The 24,964-nt window shown below is 48.2% G+C and overlaps 1 protein-coding gene across 1 annotated transcript; it reads right to left on the reverse strand.

Moving 5' to 3' along the window:
• Positions 1 to 942: 942 nt before the first annotated feature.
• Positions 943 to 24,066, reverse strand: EEF1AKMT4 (EEF1A lysine methyltransferase 4). The gene is made up of 3 exons (XM_033150802.1): positions 23,826 to 24,066; positions 9,533 to 9,816; positions 943 to 1,278 (listed from the first exon to the last, which is right to left on the reverse strand). Exons 1-3 carry the CDS (start codon positions 24,019 to 24,021, stop codon positions 991 to 993), a joined length of 768 nt encoding a protein of 255 aa, XP_033006693.1. The 5' UTR covers positions 24,022 to 24,066; the 3' UTR covers positions 943 to 990.
• Positions 24,067 to 24,964: the final 898 nt, after the last annotated feature.

Raw genomic sequence — 24,964 nt, forward strand, 5'->3', positions numbered from 1 at the left:
GACCAGATGCAAAGGGGTTGGCTGTGCCTTTAACGGCTGTGCAGAAGAGAGGCACAACTTTTCACTCCTGCTAAACAAAGCCACAATTATGCGCACAATTTCTGCAATACAATGACAACAAGAAACAGGAACCCTGCTCCTCCTTTGCTTCTAGTTAAATCCGATTCCCCTTTCCCAGCAAGTGACACAGCTTCCACCGTTCGATTTGGCATTAAAAAACTATCCAAAGCGAAACAGACAAAACATGCAGAAGTCCACTCTCATGCTCATAGTTAATCTGCCCAATGAATTCTAATTGCAGAACTGTGGTTCCAAGTTGCAGAATCTGGGATATTTTAGTGGAATGCTGTAGCGGACCCTGAAGAGTGTGCGAGAGCCTCAGAAGAGAATTGTCCTGGGCCTTCTGTTCTGCCAGTTGTCACAGGCAGGACCAACCAGTGGGCCAGATGTGAAGGCAGCACTGGCAATCACTTGCCTTTAAAAAGACCAGCTGAGCGGAATAAAGCCACATTTCAAGATGGCAAAGAGACTCTAGATCTTCCTCTCCTGGCGAAGGAGCCCGCTCTGCACAGCACCACCCCGGCAGAACCAGGGGATCGCGGGGATTCAAGGCACAGCAGTGAGATTTAAAAACAACAACCAGAATTTCCAACACCTCGCCCCTTTCCACGGACAGGGTTCGCAGCTCCAAAGTGCAGGCACGAGAGAGGATGCAGAAAGAGGGAGGGAAATGTTCCTTTCCTACAAGAGATTTGGCTGCAGAAAACGTTCCCATCCAGTTCCATGGGGAATTGGCTCCCGTTGCCAACTGCAGCCTTTCCCCTTTCTTTCAATTCAAAAAATAAATATGCGGGAAATTGCCCAAAATGACTTGGGAGAAAATGTTGACTCTGGCAGTTGAGCAGCAGGCAGGCAGATTGGCACGTGGTTACAAGGGCAGTTTTATGTGCCCCCTCTTTCCCCCCCCGCCCCCCGTTCCTTGCCAGCCGCTCACAGGTCAATGGCAGAGAGAAAATTCTCACTGTCTGGGTCCTGGAGGTAGCGTACAGGGGGCGGAGTCCGGGGGGGCAGGTGCAGGCTCTGCCCCAGGGCCAGGTCGGAAGGGGACAGCTCCTCGCCCTTCCGCATGACGTAGATGAAGTAGTGGAATCCGCTCCCGTACGTGGCGTGCCGGACGGACCACCCGTAGGCCGGCTGGGCGTAGTGGCGCTTGCGGAAATGTGGCTGAGCGAAGGTGATGGAGATGAACCGGCCGCCAGGGCGTAAGACTCTGCTCACCTGGGCGGAAAAGAATGACAACATTTCAGAGGACTCATTGTGTGTGTGTGTGTGTGTGTGTGTGTGTTATTAATCTATATAAATCATGGAAGCATCTTCCTTTGGCTTGGACGTCAGTGACCGTGTGCGGCAAGGGCCCCTGAACACCAACACCAACAATCTTCTCCACTACTCAAATGTGGGGAAACAAAGGAAAAGGTCATTGCCTTTGGGATTTCTTATGAATGCCCATCTCTATCTAACAGACTGCTGGGGGGGGGAGAGGGTGGGCTTATAATAATATAATAATAATTTATTATTTATACCCCGCCCATCTGGCTGGGTCTCCCCGGCCACCCTGGGCGGCCTCCAACAAATACTAAAATACAATACAAAGTCACAAATTAAAAACTTCCCTAAACAGGGCTGCCTTCAGGTATTTTCTAAATGTCAGGTAGTTGTTTATTCCCTTGACTTCTGATGGGAGGGCGTTCCACAGGGCGGGCGCCACTACCGAGAAGGCCCTCTGTCTGGTTCCCTGTAGCTTTGCTTCTCGCAGTGAGGGAACCGCCAGAAGGCCCTCGGTGCTGGATCTCAGTGTCCGGGCTGAACGATGGGGGTGGAGACGCTCCTTCAGGTATACAGGACCGAGGCTGATGCAGCAAGGCAGTTATTACTTCTCTTGGTCAGAGAACCCTCCCCATCTGGGCCACTGCTCCTACAAGCACTAGTCTTGGAGAAGAGCTGCCACTGGCCTACCTGGCAGGCAATGGCTACTTGGGAAAGTCACTGGGGATCTAACCTGTGGCCTTCTAGATGCAACACAGATGCTCTGCTACTGAGCTCTGGTCCTACTGCACAGGTAGTATGTAGCAATAAAGGCAAGATAATGTATTGCCTTTTGGGGGTCATTTAAACCAGTGGAGCCAAGAACAAGGCACCCTGCTTCCATCCTTGCTCCATGAGCATCCGCTCTCCTTCTCCTCCTCCTCTTCCTGCTCCCCACTGTCTCCCCAGAACATTCCTGAGCCAAGATTTTAAAGAGACACTGTGTCCAAGGTACGTCTTGTTTGAAGCCGAGTGGACTTGACCCTTTTAATCATCATTTTCTCCTCGTTGGAACTAAGCTCCTGCTAATAGGATGGGAAAGAACATCAATTTTCTTGCTTGGCTTTATCCAAAGTCAAAGGCATTTACGGCCAGCGACGGCGTGATCGGCATGCTAAACTCTGCTGTTGGCGCTCAGCCGCCAGTACTTTGCCTGCCCGGCTGCTTCCTCCCCCTCTCCACCCTCCTCGCCCTGCACTGTGCTGCGCAGCTCTTGCTGGTGGCGTGCACCCAGCGGAGCCCAGGAAACACCCCCGCCCTCTGCTGCCCGGACCCCCCCCTCCCCATGACAGGTGGAGATTGAATGCCCTTCATCTCTCATGACTCACCAGTTAACCGGAACAGCCTGTAGCAGGAGGCTGCAAGAGTCCTCTTAGAATGGAGCAAAGGGGGTTGTAAGACACACAGAGAGAGAGAGAAAGAGAGAGAGAGAGAGAGAGAGAGAGAGAGGAGGGTGTTTTTCCTGCAGCTAGGGGGAAAAAAAGAGGATTATGGGGAGAAGAAGGAGCTCGCCGTTGCAGAAGGGGGGACAGGCACAAGTCCAAAACCACTGCAGCACATAAATCCATGCTGGATTTCGAGGGTTGGATTAAGCAAAAAAGCAACTCGGAAGTCCTTGTGTTTTGACATTTCCCGGTCCCCAAATGGGATATACTTTTGCTCGTGTGGCCAGGAAGATTTGCACTCAGCCACGAGCATGCTTTGAGGGTCATCTGTTTCACCGTGTGCTGTCCCGTCTTCCAGAGTGCAGTTTATCAGCATTTTATATTTTCTTCATCTGGAAGATTCAAGGGCCATCCAAAAAACTTATCAACTTTTCAGTGCATTGTAGTATAGCATCAAAATAATATATTTTTATTTGCAGAATGTGGATAGATATCTTTTTCAAAACAAGGGTAAGGGCACCAATAGATACTTAGGACAATCCTGGTTGTGTTGCATTTCTTATCAATAAAAGAGTTTGGTGTGGCGCAATGAAATTTCTATTCTGAAAGTGTGGCCCAGAGAAAAGTGTGTTTGAGAACCACTCCTTTAAAGCATTGCGAGAAGTATCTGGTAAAATCACAAAAGGGGGTGCTGAGCAGTGTCCCCAATGCTCAAGGGGACGAGGGCTTGAGGTCCTCATCACTCCCCACCCTACACTCTATGAGAACACCACAAGAAATATACATCCTGCAACCTCAGGAATAAATGTGCAACGCTGCATAATTTATACAGGTTGCAGGATTCGAGTCACCTTGACCGAAGAAGACACCCAGGCATTGCACACAGCTGAATGCCTTCGTGGTCCTTATGGTAAAGAAACCGGCCTCTCGGCACAGGAGGAGCATGCGCCAAGTTTTCACGACTGGGAAGAACTTTGTCAAAAAGATTCGGAAACTCACGTTGCCTCGGGCAGCGCTTGAAATGGTCCAACAAAGTCCGTGGGCTGCTTTACTCTCACTTTCTAGCCCGGAGAAGCCTGCTTTGGTTTAATCCTGCGATTTGCTTAATTACTAGGCAGATCTGGGAAAGAGCCAGGGTCTACATTGCTTCTTTATCCGAGAGCCATAGATATAACTGCTGGCCAGGCTGCCTGAGGCCGAAAAGGACTGAAGTGCAAAATAGTTGCAGGGGAAGTCCAGGCTAGCCCCCAAAAGCCAAAACGCAAGAGGTCTGCTGAGAATCCTCATGTAAATAACACAAGGCAGATTATTGTTACACAATGCGGGGCATCCTTCAACATGGCATGTCACCGTGACTAAATGGTTTGGCACCAGCGCACCTCCAGGAGAGGGGTGGACAACCTGGGGTCTTCCAGATGTTGCCAGACTCCAGTTCCCCCCACCAATGGGCCTTGTTGGCTAGGGCTGAAGGGAACCATAGTCCAACAACTCCTGGAGAAGCGCAGGTCCCTCGTCCCTGTCCTTGTGGAGCTCCTGCTCTGACACACGCATGTGCACATCTCAAGATCTTCCTTGGTGGACCTTCTGTGCCAAAGAAGGAGGCAGGTGGTGGTGTCCCCAAGGCAGGGCCTTTTTAGTTGCAGCACCTGTGGCAGGAAGGCTCAACTGGCAGCATATACTTAAAGTATGGGACTCGCTCCCACAGGAGCCCGTGATGGCCCCCACCCTGGAGGGCTATAAAGGAGAATTAGCCAAATTCAGTCAGACGCAATCATTCTTCTGCGTAACAGTTGCAGAATGGGAGAGTGCTCTTGTGCACCATCCCAGTGGTGGGTTTCCCACAGGGACGCTGTGAGAACAGGATGCTAGACTAGATGTATGTTACGTTCTTATTTATCTAGACCTGGATTTCAATATTGCAGGTCAAGTCCACCCTAAAAATATTGCCCCGTGGATTTCCTAGCAGGCCACCTCCAGTTTACACAACCACTGGCACTCAGAGAAGGGAATTCTAATTCACCCCGTTGGTCCCATATAGAAACCTGGGATTCGATTGGAAATAAGAGCTGTGTTCTTCCAGTGTAAACTGGCATCAAGGGACAGCAAGCAGTGCAGATGAGGTGTGTGTATTGGGGGGGGGGGGTCTGTGTGTGTGTGTGTGTGTGTGTGCAGAAGATGCACCCAAGTCCAACTGCAGGGAAGGAGGGAGAGGGAAGAGAGATGTTCTGCTCCAGCTCCTGAACCAAGTTTCTCACACAAGTGAGGCACAGAGAGATGGAGAGAGGAAAAGATTCCAAGGGGGGCCATCATATTCACTGAATGAGATCCAGTAAGCTTTCCCCTTTGCCAGGGTAGCCTGCGGTTATCAGAACAGGAAATGCTGTTGCTTAGAGACAGCTGCATGGACTTTGACCAACTGGCAGCTATTGCAGAGTCTCTGGGGGGCTGTTAAATTGAAGAGGGGAGAGAAGCAGGGAAGTATTGTTTCTAGGACTGCAGATCCAGACTTTGGACCCTATTTCTGCAACACTTTGGAGCTGCAATGCATTGGGCGAAGGAGCCAAGATCCATACACCACGAGTCCGTTTAGCTCTGAGGCTGGCTATCTAACCCTTGCAAGCAGTGTGCACCACTACCGCTCACGAGGAGCTTCGATGGCGCCTGAATCAACAGCGCATTGTTTGCCCGTCCTCTTCAGTTCCTGTTTGCGCCAGCTCAGCCTCTCCTACATCGAACACACCGGCTTGAGCATGTCCACATTTCACAGGTTTCCAAGAGAGGACATGCTGCCTCTCTTCCATTCTGAACAGAGGAGAGGCGCAAAGAGCTTTTCTCTGTGAGGCAGTGCAGCACCCCACGGATGGGGTAGAGGATAAGCTAACATGCCCACACCATTTTATGGCCCTCTTTTTCAGCTCATAAAGATGTGGCAGCCATTGTGCCATGCCCCCACGGCAGCCATTTTGTGAGTGGCAGCCAGGGCACTTTCTCAAAATTACAAATATGCCTTACTCGTCTCCTTCCCAAAAAGGCTGGTGCCCCCTGCCTTGCCTAGTTCTCAATTCAGCTGGTAAACCTATGCTTGGAATAAACCAATTCAGAACGTACCAGGTGGAAGTTCACAAAAACATTCCCTGCAGACTAGCATGGAAGGGCAAAGGGTGCTGTAGCCTGCCTTTCTACACATCACACTGGTTTGTTGTGTGGAGGGGCATTCAATCATGTGAACCCCCACCTTCAGTCTGAAATGGTACAGTCCAGGCACAAGTTTGCAACCTCCTTTGTGCACTAGAGTAGAAGATGCTAAACTTTTGGATCGTGCCACTTGAGATGGTGACAGAAAATCCCTCTTTCTGACGTCCAAGACTGCCACTTGGGTAGCGAGCTTTTTCCACCGTTCAACACAATAACATGCAGCAGGTGACAGGCTCTTCGTCACCTACCAGAAGCCAGAATGCAGCAGAAGAGGGAACAGGTAGGATACAAGACCACTCCACTGGCACAGCCAAAAGACTGCCAGCCTTTGGAGCATCCTCTCCTTGAACTTTCCTTTCCATCAGAACAACTAGCAATCAAGAACTTGAACCCGAGCTTGCTTATTTCCTCCTCCCTCCTGGCGCATTTTCCTTTATTGCCGTGCCCTGTAAGATCGAAAGCCTGAGGGTAGAGACGTTCTCATGTTTATTGATCCGGAAACTGCTCTGGAAGTTGGCTATAGTGTGGGATTCTGTTGGTTTCTTTTTTTTAAAAAAAGCACCAAACTTTAAATAAATATATGAGGCGATAGAATTCTTGACTAGAACTTTATCACACCTTTGACAGCTCACCTTTGTAAAGACAGCACAGAGAAACCCTTTTACTCCGACGTGCCAGATTTAACAAAATGAGTCAATCATCCGTCTGCCTCCTCTCTCCCCCCACCCCCAGCATTTATTTTTTTCTGGAAATGGCTGAAATGAAGCGGAGATTCTGGAGTCACTTTAAATGGCTCTGTCGCTGCAGCCTGGCTTGCTAGCTCCAAGGGAAATGGGAGATCACTCCAAAGCACTCAGGCCCTCGCGAGGAGACCGTGCGCAGATGCTGCCTCTCGGCTCGACAGCGAAAGTCATCCGAGGATGCCAGCCAGAGGGAGTCTCCCGGTTCCTCGGGAGGGCTGGGGAGTTTGTGGGGCAGGAAGCCTCGCTGTGGGGAGGGGGGGATGCAGGGAGGGAAGGATTGATCCCCTCGCCTGCCTCCGCCAGAGAGACACGAGGGACCTACATGGCAGGATCCCTCAAGGGCAGCAGCAGAGAGGAGAGGGGCTGACCCACGGAATCACCCAGCGAAAGCACTCAAGCAGGAGATTGGCCGGGTGAGAAATCAGACAGGAAATAATGGGAGGCAGAGGCAGGACGGGAAGCAAAATGACTCCAGCTGCTCTAGAGCTAATGTAGGGGGTTATCCAACATTAACCCTACTCAGAGTAGGTCTTGCTCAGCGGACAGCGGCTTCCTGCATTCCCGCCAATTCATTTCAGTGGGTCTACTCGTGAGTGGAGCTAGGCTAGATACCGCCCCCCCCATCCCCTACTCCTTTGGTGGAGACTCAGCAAAGATCTTTCGCCACTTTACACCCCACATGCATGCAAAAAGAGCCCCAAAAATAATACAGAGCCGCGAGGGAGAAATGTAGGGAAGGGAGAAATGCTGTAGGGAAAGACTTGAGACTGGAGGAGAGAGCGAGAACGAGTGTAGAAGAATCCTCCTCCTCTCCCTTCCCCTCTCCTTGCCGTCCACAATTTCCAATCCTGTACTTTCCTACCCACCCCCCACCCCCCGCCAAAAAAATAAAACAAAAATAAAACACACAGAGCCAAATTCAATATGGTTCCCGCTGCTATGGACACATCATACCAATTAATAATATCCTGGAGGCATTGCCTGTCCCTATTGCAATGCCATGTTGGCCTAGTCAATAGGGATGAGGGTTTCCATGGAAACAGGGAGAACCAGCTGACCTTTTTTTGGTGGTGGTGGGGGTTTAAGGAAAAAAGAGAGACCCCCCCGTAGAAGCTAAAAAGAGGGGAAGATAGGCAAAATGGGGTGGGGGGGCACTGGATATCAACGCATTCTGTCCCCCCACTTTCTTAGACCAAGACACCAGAGGCCTATTGGCAACAACCGTGCCTGCTCCCCCCCCAGGGGTGAAGATGCTCAGCCTGCGTGAGCTGTTCCCCCACATCCCCGTGCTGCCGCTACCAACGCGCCCCCCCCCAATGCAAGCCCCACGGAAATGCTGCAAACAGGACACTTCCCTGGGGCTACCCCTTTAACCAGAAAAACATGAAAAAAGAAGTTCTCTCCTCCCGGACTCAAACCCTGCCATCTGCAAGCAGCCATTGATGACAGAGCGGCATTGCCATGGCAACCGGGGAGATTCAAGCTGGGCCCTCTCTCTCTCTCTATTTTTTTGTGACAGAGAAAGAGGGAAGAGATTCCCCCCCCCCAAAAAAAATAATACATTAATGTGCAAGATTCTGAAAGGTTGGGAGTGGTGGGGGTGGGGGGTGATGGCGGAAGTAAAACTGATGGGGCATCAGAGCCCCAACAAGTGTTGTTTATTTTTCATTTATTAAACTTGCATGCCGCCCTTCATCCGAAGATCTCAGGGCTGTTCGCAAGATAATTTTTTTAAAAAAAATAACACAAAATACACAATAAAACCAAGAACAAAAACAAACCTGTAACGACCCCACCCTTTGCTGGCGCAGGGCGCTGTTCACTGTGCCTTCTTGTTATCATCCCAAAAATAAGCTTGCTTGGGAAATTGCCGTGTGTCCCCCCCCCCGGCCAATGCGTCCTACCCACCCCCCCTTCCCACCAACCCCTTCACCCCTCCCTCTGGCAGCAAATGCTTGGGGTGCATTTACACGACTGCCCCCCCATTGCAGAATGCTATCAAACCTCTAGGGGAACAAGGGAGCTACAGGCTGATTATCAAACCCCACAATGGGAGGGAGATGTTTTTTCCGGGGGGGGGGAGGCATGCTGCCCTTTATCTGACTGTCATTTACCATCTTGACTTGGCTGAGGACTGCTGTCAATTTTAGGAGGCCATGGAAGGGGCATCGTGGTCAGGATCAGTCCTGAAACATAGGCAGAATGTAGGACAAGACAGGGCCTCCCACTCCAACAACCCCGTTTAAAAGAACAAGGTTTTGGGGTGATTCAATGGGTTATATATATGAGCCCAATCCACACTTCTTCTAGAAGTGGTCGGGGGGGGGGGGAATATGTTGGAAAATGAAGGGGGAAGACAAGATTTCTAGGGCTGCCTAAGCTGTGTTTGCAATCTACATTTTGCATCTCGCCAACTCAATATCCCACATTCAGATTCATTTGTGAGGATCAGTTTATATACAGATATGTATTGCTTGCTTGTTTATTATCCGATATTTCAGCCTTTGCAGATCTTGGGGTTTGTGGAACGCCACCCCCCCACCAGAAAGGAGCTGTGTGATTGCAGCATGACGGAAGGACAGACCATGGGACAGAGATAGAGATCACATCCTTTGCAGTCATGAACATGAGGACTAGAAACATAAGCAAGGACAGATTTTTTCCCATCAGAGATGTATGATTCTGCAGCACTGAACAGCAAGCAAGGGAAAAAAACCAATGTAGTGACACTTGTCTAATGTCCTTAAAGTTTGGGAACAGGCCAAGATTCAAGAAGTCACACATGGAAATGGTTGGTGATGGTGCCATCCGGCCCAGGTACCAACAGGAACTCTTGCCGCTCACCTCTGTTAACACTTGATCCAGAAGCATCCTAGCCCCGGAGGAGACGTTCCATGGGTCTGTTTCTTCCACCATCATGGAATCCAGAGTGCCCTTCTCCAACACCACATCAAAGCTCCCATCCACAAAGGTCAAGGCCCGGGCGTCCATCACTGCCCAGTGCAGGCCTGGGCAATGGGCATAGCGGTCTTGCATGCTTGCAATGCATATGGGTGAGTAGTCAATGCTGGTGATGTCTGTATAGCCCAGCTGGAAGAGGTCGTAGCTCAGAGCACTGTTCCCGCAGCCTGTAAAAGAGATTGGCTTGGACTAGTTACGCTGAAGAATTTCTGAAGAATTTCACGTATTGGCCAACTGTAAACAAAGGATTGCCCACAGTCCTGCTGCTGTTGCTCTTTCCCTGCAATGCACGGCCTTTGCTGAGTGCTGGATGTGTTCTAGGATTATGAAGGCTTGGCCAAGGATCCATCAGTCAGACAAAAGGCCCATCAAGTCACAGAATCATAGAACTGTAGGAATTCAAAGGGTCATTTAGCCCAACCTCCTGCAAGCCCAACAACCTTTTTTGTTTATTTTTTAACTTTACAGGTTATCAGCCTTAGCTTTTACCAAGACAGTCAACACGGCTGGCGTGTCTCATGTCGTTGGGGCTGATGTTGGAAAGTGTCTTGAAGCTCCAGCTGGTCCAAAATGGTCTGGGCAGACTGGTGACTGGGGCTGGTGACTGGGAGAATGTCACTCTGCTGATAAAGAGAGCAGCAGGTGTCTTTAAAACTTCTGGTTAACCTTGAGCCGTGATGCTTCTCTTTCAAAAAAACAAAAACAAAAAACCCATGAGCCCAGCAACAAGACGCTTCGTTTTTCCAACTCCAGAGACAGGCAATTCTAAGAAGACACACACACACACACACACACCCCGCAGACTGTTCCCCTTTGGTAGCTTACCGAACCCAGAAAGCCACAGGTGGCTGCGGAGAGAGAAAAGCAGGACCGAGTGGGTGCTGCGGATCACAATTAGCTTAATTAGAGATGAAGCAGCACTTAATGAGTGGGTTGCAAAAGGCGCTTTAATTACTTCCACATTGGGCTTGGCATTTGTACGCCTGGCACTTACACTTACACCCAGAGGAAGGCACAAGGATCCCAACGCTCAATCTACATAGGCCGCCCTACTAGGCTCTCACCTGCACAGTCCCCAGCCTCCCTCCCTCTCCCCTCAGTCTACAATATATTAAATGGGTTGCAGGTAGAGTAATCATGCATTACACAAGCCAGGCATCCAAAGAAGAATTTGGCTCCAAGATTTCCTACTAGTTACTGCACACACTCAGACATCTCCATCTCTATCCTCCACCGGCTGGGCGGGGGGGGGGGGTGCATATTCCAGCCAGGCCAAAATGCTCAAAGGGAGCCAGAAGGGAGAGTGGTAAAATGGCAAAATTGGGAGGGCAAAATTGAAGGGAAAAGACAAACATGTCCACCTTGGAGGGAGGGATTTTAAAAAATGTAATAAATATTAATAAAATAAAAATGAATCAGACTTGTTTCACATGATTTCTATGTCTGTGTAAGATAGGATTTGGTTTTGTACCATTGTGCATATGAGGTTCTCCATGCTATTGAAGTCTAGAAGAGTAGAAGAAGAAGAGTTTGGATTTGATATCCCGCTTCTCACTACCCGAAGGAGTCTCAAAGCGGCTCACATTCTCCTTTCCCTTCCTCCCCCACAACAAACACTCTGTGAGGTGAGTGGGGCTGAGAGACTCCAGAGAAGTGTGACTAGCCCAAGGTCACCCAGCAGCTGCATGTGGAGGAGCGGAGACGCGAACCCGGTTCCCCAGATTACGAGTCTACCACTCTTAACCACTACACCACACTGGCTCTAGACAACGTAGCGCCCTCGAAGTGTCGCTGAACTCCAGCACCCATCAGCCCCACTAGCACGGACAATGGGGGATGATGGGAACTGTTGCATGACAACATTTGAAAGGCCACCAGCTCCACATTCCAGGTCTAGATCCTCCCACAAAAGAGTCACAGAATGATCTCAGCACCCGCAGAAATCTAGGAACCGGCCTTCTCCCAAGTCTATCATGGGTCTATTTAGCTCAGAACTGTCTGCACTGACAAGCTGCGGCTCTACGAAGCTTCAGGTGGGAAGCCCTGGCCAGTCTCACCTGAAGATACCGGGGAACCAAACCTGAGACCTTCTGCATGCAAAGCAGACGCTCTGCCACGGAGCTATGATCTCTCCCTCCACGCAGAATGATCTCTGTGGCCCACAATGGCACTTCCAGAAATAATGAGAAGTGCTGCAGATTTAGGATGCTGGAGGCAGAACCCCACCCTTCCTGATACCAAACAGGGGCTTCGCCGCTGGAAACTCAACCCCAAGTGGATTGCACGATTTGCAGGTTCAACGCCTGCCACCTCAAACTCAGACGCACCTTCCATTTTGTCCTTCACCCCTTGTGTTTTCCAGCACGGCAAAGGATCCCACGACTGTTAATCACACATCCAGCAGACAGGCCCTCTAACAGGCTCAGGCGATTAGACCCAGTTAATCCCAACCTGCTTGGGAAGCTCCAGCCTCCCTCCCTGTATCAGATTAAGGAGCCACCACGTTAAAAGCCACAGCAGCAGCAATCAGATCAAAGAGATAAACCATCAGGTAGGATTAATGGAGGCTTAGAGCCCTCTCCGTCCCAGTTGGGACTTTTGCAAATGGTAAGGCAGGATTCTGTTAATTTGCTGGCTGTGATTAGGGTGCAGGGGCACAGGGTGCCCAGCACGGCAGAGCCTTTGGGAGAAGTTCAAAGGAGGAAAGAACAGAAGAAGGCACATCAAGATCCCTCAGCAAGAGAGAAGAATGGGGAGTCTAACTTGCTAGCCAGGCTTGCATAACTAGCTGGGGCATTTTTTCCTCCCAGTTGAGAGAGCTGTTGCCTGAAATTTCATCAGCTTTTAAGGTGAAGGTATCCCAGATTCAGCACAGCAGAGATGAGGCCGACGCCGTCACTTGCCACACTGAAAACTCTTGCACAGATGCAGGCTTATTTCTGCGTTTGGTACTCTGCGGAGATTTTATTTTAATCTAATTTGTTCTGAAATGCCATTTGACAGCACAAGGCATTAAGGGAAGGGCTGCAGCTCCCTGGCAGAGAATCTGACTCACACGCGGGCGGCCCCAGGTTCAATCCCCGGCATCTCCACGTAGGGCTGGAACGCTCCCTGTCTGAAACCCTGGAGAGCAACTGTCAGTCACACTGAGCAAGATGTAAAATGTTCTAAATCAGCGCAAGGCAGCTGCTCTGAATGCACAGAATCGCTGGGAGAAGCCAAGAGGCCGCAAAGATGAAGCCCTTCCTGCAAAGCTAGCCCGCCCACCTGCCAATCCCGCCTCTCTCCCATCAACTTCCACCACTCAGATTGCCACGTGCCATAAATAGACAGCAGATGTGCTGCCAAGAGATTAGCTCCGCAGCTGGCTCAAGTGAGCAAGCCAAGCCACGTGCTACGGAGGGAATCATTTTGAATGCATGAGCAAGCAAAGGGCGACGTCGGCAAGTGTGGCATGACTGGTGACCAAAAGCAGTATTAGAAACTCAGATATATAACCCATGCGCCAAATGTCCCCTTAAAGCAAAGTTACAGTGACCAAAACGGAATGTCTAGTTGCCATTTTGGGGCAAGATGGCTCTAAAGTCTTTTACAAATGATGCGCTGACTGTGACTGATTCTCAGTTAAACACCTGGCTAGTTCAGAAGACTACCCTGAGCTAGTTTAAGAATTTAAAGAGGAAGAGTCACTTGATCCTGGGACAGTCCACATATCTATTGGCCTATTCCGGCCTCTTTTTCTTAATGGTGACACGGGCCATTCAAAACGTTGGAATATTCTTCACAACTGTGAGCAGGACAGTGGGATGGGGTAAGTGAAAAAAGCCACAACAATTAACTATAGCATGGGCAGTGGTCAGGGATTATGGGAGCTGTGGACCAACAATAGCTGCTAAGATCCCCCCCCCCTTTTTAAAGAAACCCAGGCATTAATAATCCATGCGAAATTTCCGTAAGCTTTTGTACTGTCAGTCAGTTTTTGTAGACAGGATTGTGTCATATTACTGTTCCCTACCAGCTACGTATTATAAAATGTGTTCCAAAAAAGACAATTTCCCAATATCAGATGATCTGCATCTCTTTTTTTGGGGGGGGGGGGAGAAAGAGGTGAGATTTTCATAAAACCGCCATATATTTTCAGGTTGCAGGGACATCCTCACCAGATTAATCTGCCTTGAGGATCCTGGCTAATAAGCCCATAAGGCAGGATATAAATGTGAAAGTTAAAAGTATAAACAGATACCCCGTTTGTAGATAAATATTAAAACAAGATATATTTTTATACCTGAGACAGACAGCCAAAGACAACTTGAATATTTAAGGTTTGTGCAATTAACAATCTGCATATCATTTCCATGGCAGATGCCAAATCAGACTTGGCGGGCAAGTAGCTCGTGCTCTACAGTATTCTTACTATTAACCATCAGTGTGAAAAGCCTGAGTCAGCCTTCGAAAAATACTGACAGATGGGCTCAAGTCACGAGAGACAAAAAAAGGGAAAAGGGGAGAAAAAAAACATTCAGGCACACTTTAATTTGCCTCTTGGTTTTCACTTTTTCCCGCCTTTCTCACTGTTACATTTTCAGCCTCAGCTGCTGCAGTCATGACGGCTAGAAATCTAACTTTTAAGCAAATAAGCACTGGGGCTTTGAAGGATTCTGAAAAGGGCATCGACAAATACATACGGTCTCCTTTTTTATCTAGCAGCAATAGCATCAGGAAGGTATTTTTTTATTTTATTTTAAAGGGTTGTTGTTGTTGTTGTTGTTCAGTCGTTCAGTCGTGTCCGACTCTTCGTGACCCCATGGACCAGAGCACGCCAGGCACGCCTATCATTCACTGCCTCCCGCAGTTTGGCCAAACTCATGTTAGTAGCTTCGAGAACACTGTCCAACCATCTCATCCTCTGTCGTCCCCTTCTCCTCGTTCCCTCCATCTTTCCCAACATCAGGGTCTTTTCCAGGGAGTCTTCTCTTCTCATGAGGTGGCCAAAGTACTGGAGCCTCAGCCTCAGGATCTGTCCTTCCAGTGAGCACTCAGGGCCGATTTCCTTGAGAATGGATAGGTTTGATCTTCTTGCAGTCCATGGGACTCTCAAGAGTCTCCTCCAGCACCATAATTCAAAAGCATCAATTCTTCGGCGATCAGCCTTCTTGACGGTCCAGCTCTCACTTCCGTACATTACTACTGGGAAAACCATAGCTTTAACTATACGGACCTTTGTTGGCAAGGTGATGTCTTTGCTTTTTAAGATGCTGTCTAGGTTTGTCATTGCTTTTCTCCCAAGAAGCAGGCGTCTTCTAATTTCGTGACTGCTGTCACCATCTGCAGTGATCATGGAACCCAAGAAAGTGAAATCTCTCACTGCCTCCATTTCTTCCCCTTCTATTTGCCAGGAGGTGATGGGACCAGTGGCCATGATCTTAGTTTTTTTGATGTTGAGCTTCAGACCATATTTTGCGCTTTCCTCTTTCACCCTCATTAAAAGGTTCTTCAATTCCTCCTCACTTTCTGCCATCAAGGTTGTATCATCAGCATATCTGAGGTTGTTGATATTTTTTCCGGCAATCTTAATTCCGGTTTGGGATTCATCCAGCCCAGCCTTTCGCATGATGAATTCTGCATATAAGTTAAATAAGCAGGGAGACAATATACAGCCTTGTCGTACTCCTTTCCCAATTTTGAACCAATCAGTTATTCCATATCCAGTTCTAACTGTAGCTTCTTGTCCCAAATAGAGATTTCTCAGGAGACAGATGAGGTGATCCGGCACTCCCATTTCTTTAAGAACTTTCCATAGTTTGCTGTGGTCGACACAGTCAAATGCTTTTGCGTAGTCAATGAAGCAGAAGTAGATGTTTTTCTGGAACTCTCTAGCTTTCTCCATAATCCAGCGCATGTTTGCAATTTGGTCTCTGGTTCCTCTGCCCCTTCGAAATCCAGCTTGCACTTCTGGGAGTTCTCGGTCCACGTACTGCTTAAGCCTGCCTTGTAGAATTTTAAGCATAACCTTGCTAGCGTGTGAAATGAGTGCAATTGTGCGGTAGTTAGAGCATTCTTTGGCACTGCCCTTCTTTGGAATTGGGATGTAAACTGATCTTCTCCAATCCTCTGGCCACTGCTGAGTTTTCCAAACTTGTTGGCATATTGAGTGTAGCACCTTAACAGCATCATCTTTTAGGATTTTAAATAGTTCAGCTGGAATATCATCACTTCCACTGGCCTTGTTGTTAGCAAGGCTTTCTAAGGCCCATTTGACTTCACTCTCCAGGATGTCTGGCTCAAGGTCAGCAACCACACTACCTGGGGTGTATGCGACCTCTATATCTTTCTGGTATAGTTCCTCTGTGTATTCTTGCCACCTCTTCTTGATGTCTTCTGCTTCTGTTAGGTCCTTTCCACTTTTGTCCTTAATTGTGGTAATCTTTGTACGAAATGTTCCTTTCATATCTCCAATTTTCTTGAACAGATCTCTGGTTTTTCCCATTCTGTTATTTTCCTCTATTTCTTTGCATTGCTCGTTTAGAAAGGCCCTCTTGTCTCTCCTTGCTATTCTTTGGAAATCTGCATTCAATTTCCTGTATCTTTCACTATCTCCCTCGCATTTTGCTTGCCTTCTCTCCCCCGCTATTTTTAAGGCCTCATTGGACAGCCACTTTGCTTTCTTGCATTTCTTTTTCATTGGGATGGTTTTCGTTGCTGCCTTCTGTATAATGTTACGAGCCTCCATCCACAGTTCTTCAGGCACTCTATCCACCAAATCTAAGTCCTTAAACCTGTTTTTCACTTCAACTGTGTATTCATAAGGAATTTGATTTAGATTGTATCTTACTGGCCCAGTGGTTTTTCCTACTTTCTTCAGTTTAAGCTGGAATTTTGCTATAAGAAGCTGATGATCAGAGCCACAGTCAGCTCCAGGTCTTGTTTTTGCTGAGTGTATAGAGCTTCTCCATCTTTGGCTGCAGAGAATATAATCAATCTGATTTCGATGTCGCCCATCTGATGATGTCCATGTGTAGAGTCGTCTCTTGTGTTGTTGGAAAAGAGTGTTTGTGATGACCAGCTTGTTCTCCTGACAAAACTCTATTAGCCTTTGCCCTGCTTCATTTTGAACTCCAAGGCCAAACTTGCCAGTTGTTCCTTTTATCTCTTGACTCCCTACTTTAGCATTCCAATCCCCTATAATGAGAAGAACATCCTTCTTTGGTGTCATTTCTATAAGGTGTTGTAAGTCTTCATAGAATTGGTCAATTTCAGTTTCTTCAGCACTGGAAGTTGGTGCATAAACTTGGATTACTGTGATGTTAAAAGGACTGCCTTGGATTCGTATCGAGATCAATCTATCATTTTTGAAATTGCATCCCAGTACAGCTTTCGCCACTCTTTTGTTGACTATGAGGGCCACTCCATTTCTTTTACGGGATTCCTGCCCGCAGTAGTAGATATGATAGTCATCTGAACTGAATTCGCCCATTCCCGTCCATTTTAGTTCACTGATGCCTAGGATGTCAATGTTTATTCTTGCCATCTCATTTTTGACCACATCCAGCTTACCAAGGTTCATGGTTCTTACATTCCAGGTTCCTATGCAATACTTTTCTTTACAGCATTGGACTTTCCTTTCGCTTCCAGGCATATCCGCAACTGAGTGTCCTTTCGGCTTTGGCCCAGCCGCTTCATCAGCTTTGGATCTACTTGTACTTGTCCTCCGCTCTTCCCCAGTAGCATGTTGGACGCCTTCCGACCTGAGGGGCTCATCTTCCAGCGTCATATCTTTTATATGCCTGTTGTCTTTGTCCATGGAGTTTTCTTGGCAGGGATACTGGAGTGGGTTGCCAGTTCCTCCTCCAGGTGGATCACGTTTGGTCCAAACTCTCCACTATGACCTGTCCATCTTGGGTGGCCCTGCACGGCATAGCTCATAGCTTCCCTGAGTAATTCAAGCCCCTTTGCCACGACAAGGCAGTGATCCATGAAGGGGTTTTAAAGGGTAAAAAAGAGAAAAGCAAATTCCTAACTCTCACGGTGACAACTTCAGAGATGCAGAAGGAATCAGAAGGATTTGCTGAGGAATAATAATAATAATAATAATAAATTTTTATTTATACCCCGCCCTTCCCAGCCAAAAACCGGGCTCAGGGTGGCTAACACTAATTAAAATCGCAGCAAAAAACATAAACACAATCAATTTAAAATAACAGATTAAAATACAAATTTAAAAAATTCATTATTTTGAAACAGGGGCTTTCCGGAAAAGTCTCCTATAAGGATGGGTTCTCAGTTGCAGACCAGGCCAACGCTCGCATCCGCTGTTTATAAATCACCTGTGCTCCACCAAGAACAGCCCTTCGAAAGGGGCAGCAGAGCATCACTCAGGTTCTGAACTGTGGCAGAGAAGGCCATTGAAGCATCTATTCCAGGGGCCGACACACTGCCCTCTGGTGGTAGCCAGGAGGAACTGCTTGTTTACAAAATGTCATCCCTGCAGCAGAAATACAGTACAAATGTTTCCATTGCACTCCCTTCCCCAGTGACGACCTCTGTCCCCTCTGCAGGAAAACTGGGTACTCCAAGACCTTAAGAGAAGTGAAGCCCCTTCCCTCCAGGTGTGAGATGGGAGCAACTTCTATTGTGAAGATGGATGTAATGAAAACAAAATAGAAAATTCTTTCCAGTAGCACCTTAGAGACCAACTAAGTTTGCTCTTGGTATGAGCTTTCGTGTGCATGCACACGAAAGCTCATACCAAGAACAAACTTAGTTGGTCTCTAAGGTGCTACTGGAAAGAATTTTCTATTTTGTTTTGACTATGGCAGACCAACACGGCTACCCACCTGTAAATGGATTTTACATTATCACGGATTCCCTGGCAAGAGCTGCACCTTCCGAATGCAACCCTTTCAACTTTTCCTCCCTCTCTTTCTCCCCCTTTCTTTTAGCTTCTAGCCCAAGACTGCGAGGGGAAAGCGTGACAGCTGCCTCTCTTTGTCTCCCACTTTACTCCATCACCTCTTTCCTTTGCCAAAAGAACCAACGCATTACGTTAACATCTGAAGCAGGGAGGGCAGAACTCTGCTAAATTAAGCACCACAACACATGAAAAATACACCCAATTTGCAGGAACCGTGTTATCAGCAGAAACTATGTTTGTTAGGTATAGAATCCACCGGAGTCCCCAATACAGACTTCTCTGAGCCACTTGCATTTGCAAGATAAAGGATATTAGAAGACCCTGCTGGATCAGGCTATACAGTCCACCATCCTGTTCTCAAAGTGGCCAACCGGATGCCTGTGGGAAACCAGCAAGCAGGATCCGAGCACAAGAGCCCTCTCCCCTCCTTCGGTTTCCAGCAACTAGTATTGAAAAGCATCGCTGCCTCCTGAAGCTCAGCTGCATCGTGGGAACCCAACAATTGCCTAAATTGTTGCTGGAGAAACCCAGCCAGATAGGCAGGGTATAAATAATAAAATTATTATTATTATTATTATTATTATTATTATTATTATTATTATTATTATTATTATTATTATTATTATTATTATATAACTGGTAGGATTGCAAGTTTGTCTGCTCCCCCTGACTCCACAAGGCTGCTATCCAGTGTGAATTCCACCAGCTGCATACTTGGGGGGGGCAACCCTAAGTCTAGATCTATTGGGATGAAATGAGTTTTGATCCAGCAGTTTTGGTAGCTGAGCGTAACTCCCGCATCCTGGCTCAGCTGGAGACAGGCCAGCATATCCCACCCCAGCTGGCTGAGCAGAGATTGGCAGATCTTAAGCCCTGAAAAAGGGGTGTTGCGGGTGGGGGACTCAAGGTGGGGGAGACTTAGGCTGGATCCTAAGCCAGTTCAAATCAGTCACACACCAACTGGCCACGTGGTGTAAATTAACCTGGCGGAAAGGGTGGTGCAACTCAAACTCAGGTAACACACATAGGATTGCATGAACATTTCGCCCCTTTGCCTCAACTGAAGCAACTATTTACACACATACACACCAGTGCAAAACAGGCACAGACTTCATGGAAGAGCTGAGCAACAAACTCCATAGACTGACCAGAGACCACTGCCTGTAACATACTGATGGATCAACTGTGTGCTGCTGCTGCCCCCTAGTGGCTCATAGGAGCAACATCCTAAGAACATTTTTATAACTCAAAAGAATTCTGAATCCTCCTGCAAAATAGCAAAAGGTAGTGAGGAAAGTGGGTCCTTAAGAAAGGCTGTCCAAATCCATAGTAGGGCAATATTTTTATTTATAGGAAAGGGCGGAAGTTGGTCGGCAGAGCAATGGCTTCAATCGCAGGTTCAATCCTTGGCATCTCCATGGGAAGGATCACCAGTCCAAAATGCAAGGAGAGGCAAAGTCAATAATGACATTAAGAACCTTCTGGATCAGGCCCATGGCCCATCTTGTCCAGCATCCTGTTCTCACAGTGGCCAACCAGATCACAGAACTGTAGAACTGCATGTTCAGAAGGGACCCACAAGGGCCATCTGGCCCAACCCCCTGCAACGCAGCCATTGTTGTTGTTTAGCTGTTCAGCCATGTCCTACTCTTCGTGACTCCATGCACCAGAGCACGCCAGGCACTCCTGTTTTCCACTGCCTCCCACAGTTTGGTCAGACTCATGTTGGTAGCTTCGAGAACACTGTCCAACCATCTCGTCCTCTGTCATCCCCTTCTCCTTGTGCCCTCAATCTTTCCCAACATCTGGGCATAGCTGTCAACTTTTCCTTTTTTTGCGGGAAATTCCTTTTTCCAGTGCCGTTTCCCACTGCAAAAAAAGGAAGGTTGACAGCTATGAATCTGGGTCTTTTCCAGGGAGTCTTCTCTTCTCATGAGCTGGCTAGAGTATTGGAGCCTCAGCTTCAGGATCAGTCCTTCCAGTAAGCACTCAGGGATGATTTCCTTCAGAATTGGTAGGTTTGATCTTCTTGCAGTCCATGGGACTCTCAAGAGTCTCCTCCAGCACCATAATTCAAAAGCATCAATTCTTTGGCGATTAGCCTTCTTTATGGTCCAGCTCTCACTTCCATACATCACTACTGGGAAAACCATGGCTTTAACTATACGGACCTTTGTCGGCAAGGTGATGCCTCTGCTTTTTAAGAAGCTGTCTAGGTTTGTCATTGATTTTCTCCCAAGAAGCAGGGGTCTTCTAATTACGTGACTGCTGTCACCGTCTGCAGTGATCATGGAACCCAAGAAAGCAAAATCTCTCACTGCCTCCATTTCTTCCCCTTCTATTTGCAAGGAGGTGATGGGACCAGTGGCCATGATCTTAGTTTTTTTGATGGACAAAGACAACAGGCAACGCAGGAGACACAGCTAAATAATCCCTGACAGATGACCATACAACCTGTGCTTGAAAAGCCCCATTGAAGGAGAGTTTTTGTGGTAGATTCCTGCGGGAAAGCCACAATCAGGACCCAAGGACAAGAACACTCTCCCCTCTTGCATTTTCTGGAATCTAGTGAGAGGTGTGTTTTGCTATTTTGTGCACACATACAGCCTTGACGAACCTGGCACCCTTCAGAGGTTTCGGATTATAACTCCCTGCCTTCACTTCTACGCTTTTCGGTGCCTTTTGAAAACATCCCTCTTTAGACAAGCCTAGCCAGATGCTTTGAAAGTTGAGGTAATTCTAATCTGCTTTAGTATTGTAACCTGTTTTAAAGTGGGGTTGCAATTTTTTCTTGATTTTATTGTTTTCTCGTTTCATAAACCCCTTTGAGGTTTTGTTTTGTTTTTACAGCCAAGCAGCCCATGAAACAAACAAGTAAAAGAACAAACTCGCTCCCAGCAGCCCCAGCTAGCTGGCCGAGGATGCTGGGAGTTGAAGTTCAAAACACCTGGAGGGCGCCAGGTTGGCAAAGGGCCCCAGGGTCTTACTCCAAGTCTGCATGTTATGTGTCACACTGTGCTACAAAGATGTCTGCAAACGTGACGTGAAGGCTGGCAACATCCACCCCACAGTGTGGGAATGACCGTAGTGCCTAGAGACATGGAATGACAGCTGGGAGGAGCGGAGAGAGAAGAAATGCCGCGGAGGATCTGCAGCAGCACAACCAGACGCCTTCATCTGCCCCAGCTGCAACAAAACATGTCTCTTCTGCATCAGTTTCTACAGCCACAAGCAGGCTCTGCAACCTTCCAAGAGTGTGACCTCGCCCCCAAAGGTACACACATCCATTGTCTCCTGAAACTGACGGGTGGCAACAACAATTGTCTGGTTGGTTGCTTTGGACTGCCCTGAGGAAGATAAAGCATCTAACAAATTTAATAATAACAATAAGAGCCAGTGTGGTGTAGTGGTTAAAGCAGGGGTCAGCAAGGTTTACCTTGCCTGGGCCAGTTCACTCCAGCAGAGATCCCTCCAGCAGCAAGTCCCGGCGCCGCGCTGCACCGGTTTAGTACAGTGCGTGGGGACTCGCCGAGTGAGGTTACAGGGAACCAGACAGAGGGCCTTCTTGGTAGTGGCGCCCGCCCTGTGGAACACCCTTCCATCAGACGTCAAGGAAATAAGCAGCTATCCTATTTTTAAAAGACATCTGAAGGCTGTTTAGGGAAGTTTTAAATATTTAATGCTGTATTGTTTTTAACACTTGATTGGGAGCTAACCAGAGTGGCTGGGGAAACTCACCCAGATGGGCGGGGTACAAATAATAAATTATTATTGTTATTTATCAGTGTCGGACTAGTACCTGGGAGAAACAGTGTTGAAATTCCTGCTCGGCAACGAAGCTCACTAGGTGACCTTGGACCAGTTACTGCCTCTCTCTCCGCCTAACCTATCAAGGATATTGACAAGCTGGAAGGTGTGCAGAGGAGGGTGACCAAGATGATCAAGGGACTGGAAACCAAGCCTTAAGAGGAACGGTTGAAAGAGTTGGGTATGTTTAGCCTGGAAAAGAAGAGACTGGAAGATGATAGCCATCTTCACTTATCCCAAGAGCTGTCACATGGAATACGGAGCAAGTTTGTTTTCTCCTGCTGCGGAGGGTAGGACACGAACCAAAAGCTTCAAGATACAAGAAAGGAGATTCCAAATAAACATCAGGAAGAACTTTCTGACAAAACAAAATAAAACAAAAAAATTCCTTCCAGTAGCACCTTAGAGACCAACCAAGTTTGTTCTTGGTATGAGCTTTCGTGTGCATGCACACTTCACACGAAAGCTCGTACCAAGAACAAACTTAGTTGGTCTCTAAGGTGCTACTGGAAGGAAATTTTTATTTTTTATTTTGCTTTGACTATGGCAGACCAACACGGCTACCTACCTGTCCATAATAAGTTGTTCAAAATAAGAGTACATACGTTTTTCATGGGTTTTTTTATACAGACTGTTCTTGATGCACAATTTGGAGGGTTAAATTGATGCAGAACTTAATATTTATTTATATTTTATTTTGTTTTGACTATGGCAGACCAACACGGCTGTTGTTGTTGTTGTTGTTCAGTCGTTCAGTCGTGTCCTACTCTTCGTGACCCCATGGACCAGAGCACGCCAGGCACGCCTATCCTTCACTCCCTCTCGCAGTTTGGCCAAACTCATGTTAGTAGCTTCGAGAACACTGTCCAACCATCTCATCCCCTGTCGTCCCCTTCTCCTTGTGCCCTCCATCTTTCCCAACATCAGGGTCTTTTCTAAGGAGTCTTCTCTTCTCATGAGGTGGCCAAAGTACTGGAGCCTCAACTTCAGGATCCGTCCTTCCAGTGAGCACTCAGGGCTGATTTCTTTGAGAATGGATAGGTTTGATCTTCTTGCAGTCCATGGGACTCTCAAGAGTCTCCTCCAACACGGCTACCTACCTGTAACTGGAACTTTCTGACAGTAAGAGCCGTTCAACAGTGGAACTGTCTCCCTCAGGAAGCGGTGGACTCTCCTTAACTAAAGGTTTTTAAGCAGAGGTTGGATGGCCACCTGTCATGGATGCTTTAGTTGAGATTCCTGCATTGCAGGGGGTTGGACTAGATGACCCTTGGGGACCCCTTCCAACTCTGCGATACTACGAACCTACCTCACAGGGTTGTTGCAGGGATTACCACGGACACCACCTTGAGCTCTTTGGAGCAAAAGGGTGGGATATAAAACGCAACAAAGAATATGAGATAAATAATAATGTGGCAGACCACACCACGCTTCCAGGCAGGCAGGCAGGCAACTCACCCAGCACCAGGATCCGATCACCCGGGCTCAGCTCCGCCTCCAGCTGCTCTCGGAATCGCTCCAAGCCCCCGAACCATTCGGCCGGAGCCGCCCCTTCGTCCTGGTACCGCGAGTCCCAGAAGCTCCTGTCCCGGTACCGGGCGTTGGAGTCCGGCAGCTGCCGCCTTCGCGGAACCTCCTCCTCCTCCTCCTCCATATCGCTTCCCCGGGGAAGGGCAGCCAAGCGAGGGGAGGGCTGGCAGGGAGGGTGGGTGGGAGCCTTCCCAATCCATCCTCCGCCCACGTGGCGCCCTGAAAACCACGTGCAGCTTCCGCTCGCCACTTCCTGGTCGGTGGTCGTGGAGAGTTTTGCTTCCGTCTGTTGGGCCTTGGGGGTGGTGGGGGGGTGGGAGAATGTGGGGCGCTAGTCCTCACCGAGGCGAGGCTGGCCCACGCCTGGGGTCTTTGCCACCACTTCGTATGAATGATTCTCTGTGCAAAAACCCAGGGAGGCAGTAAACCCGTTAGCCTGCTTGCTGCAGAGATAACCCAGGAAAGAGTCTTGCACGGCATCTTAGCAATGCAGTCCTGAGCCGTGTCTACTCGGAAGTAAGTCCCATTGAACTGAACGGGGCTTACTCCCAGGTAAGCGGCGTGAGGACTGCAGCCTTGAAAGGATCACAAGTTCATTGCCCGCGTATGCTTAGCCTGGTAAAGAAAAGACTCAATAGGAGATAATAGGATGATAATCATCTTCGAATATCTAAAGGGCTTATTGGTGGAAGATGGAGCAAGCTTGTTTTCTCTTGCTCTGGAGGGTAGGACACGATCCAATGGGTTCAAGTTACAAGAAAGGAGATTCTGACTAAACACCAAGAACTTTCTGACAGGAAGAGCTGTTCTTGCAGTGGAATGAACTCCCACAAGAGGTGATAGATTCACCTTCCTTGCAGGTTTTTAAGCAGATGTCGGATGGCCATCTGTCTTGGTTGCAGGGGGTTGTACTAGAAGATATAGTAACTCTCAGTGTCCCTTCCAACTCTGATTCTGTGATATAAATTTGCACAATAAGGCCCCTTCCAGGTGTCCCTTTTTGTTGTGTGTTCACAATGACTTGTTCCTCATAATGATATTGGGGTGGTTATACACGTCATTGGTTA

This window comes from Lacerta agilis, chromosome 5, assembly GCF_009819535.1.
Source record: "Lacerta agilis isolate rLacAgi1 chromosome 5, rLacAgi1.pri, whole genome shotgun sequence".
NCBI classification, from domain to species: Eukaryota; Metazoa; Chordata; class Lepidosauria; order Squamata; family Lacertidae; genus Lacerta; species Lacerta agilis.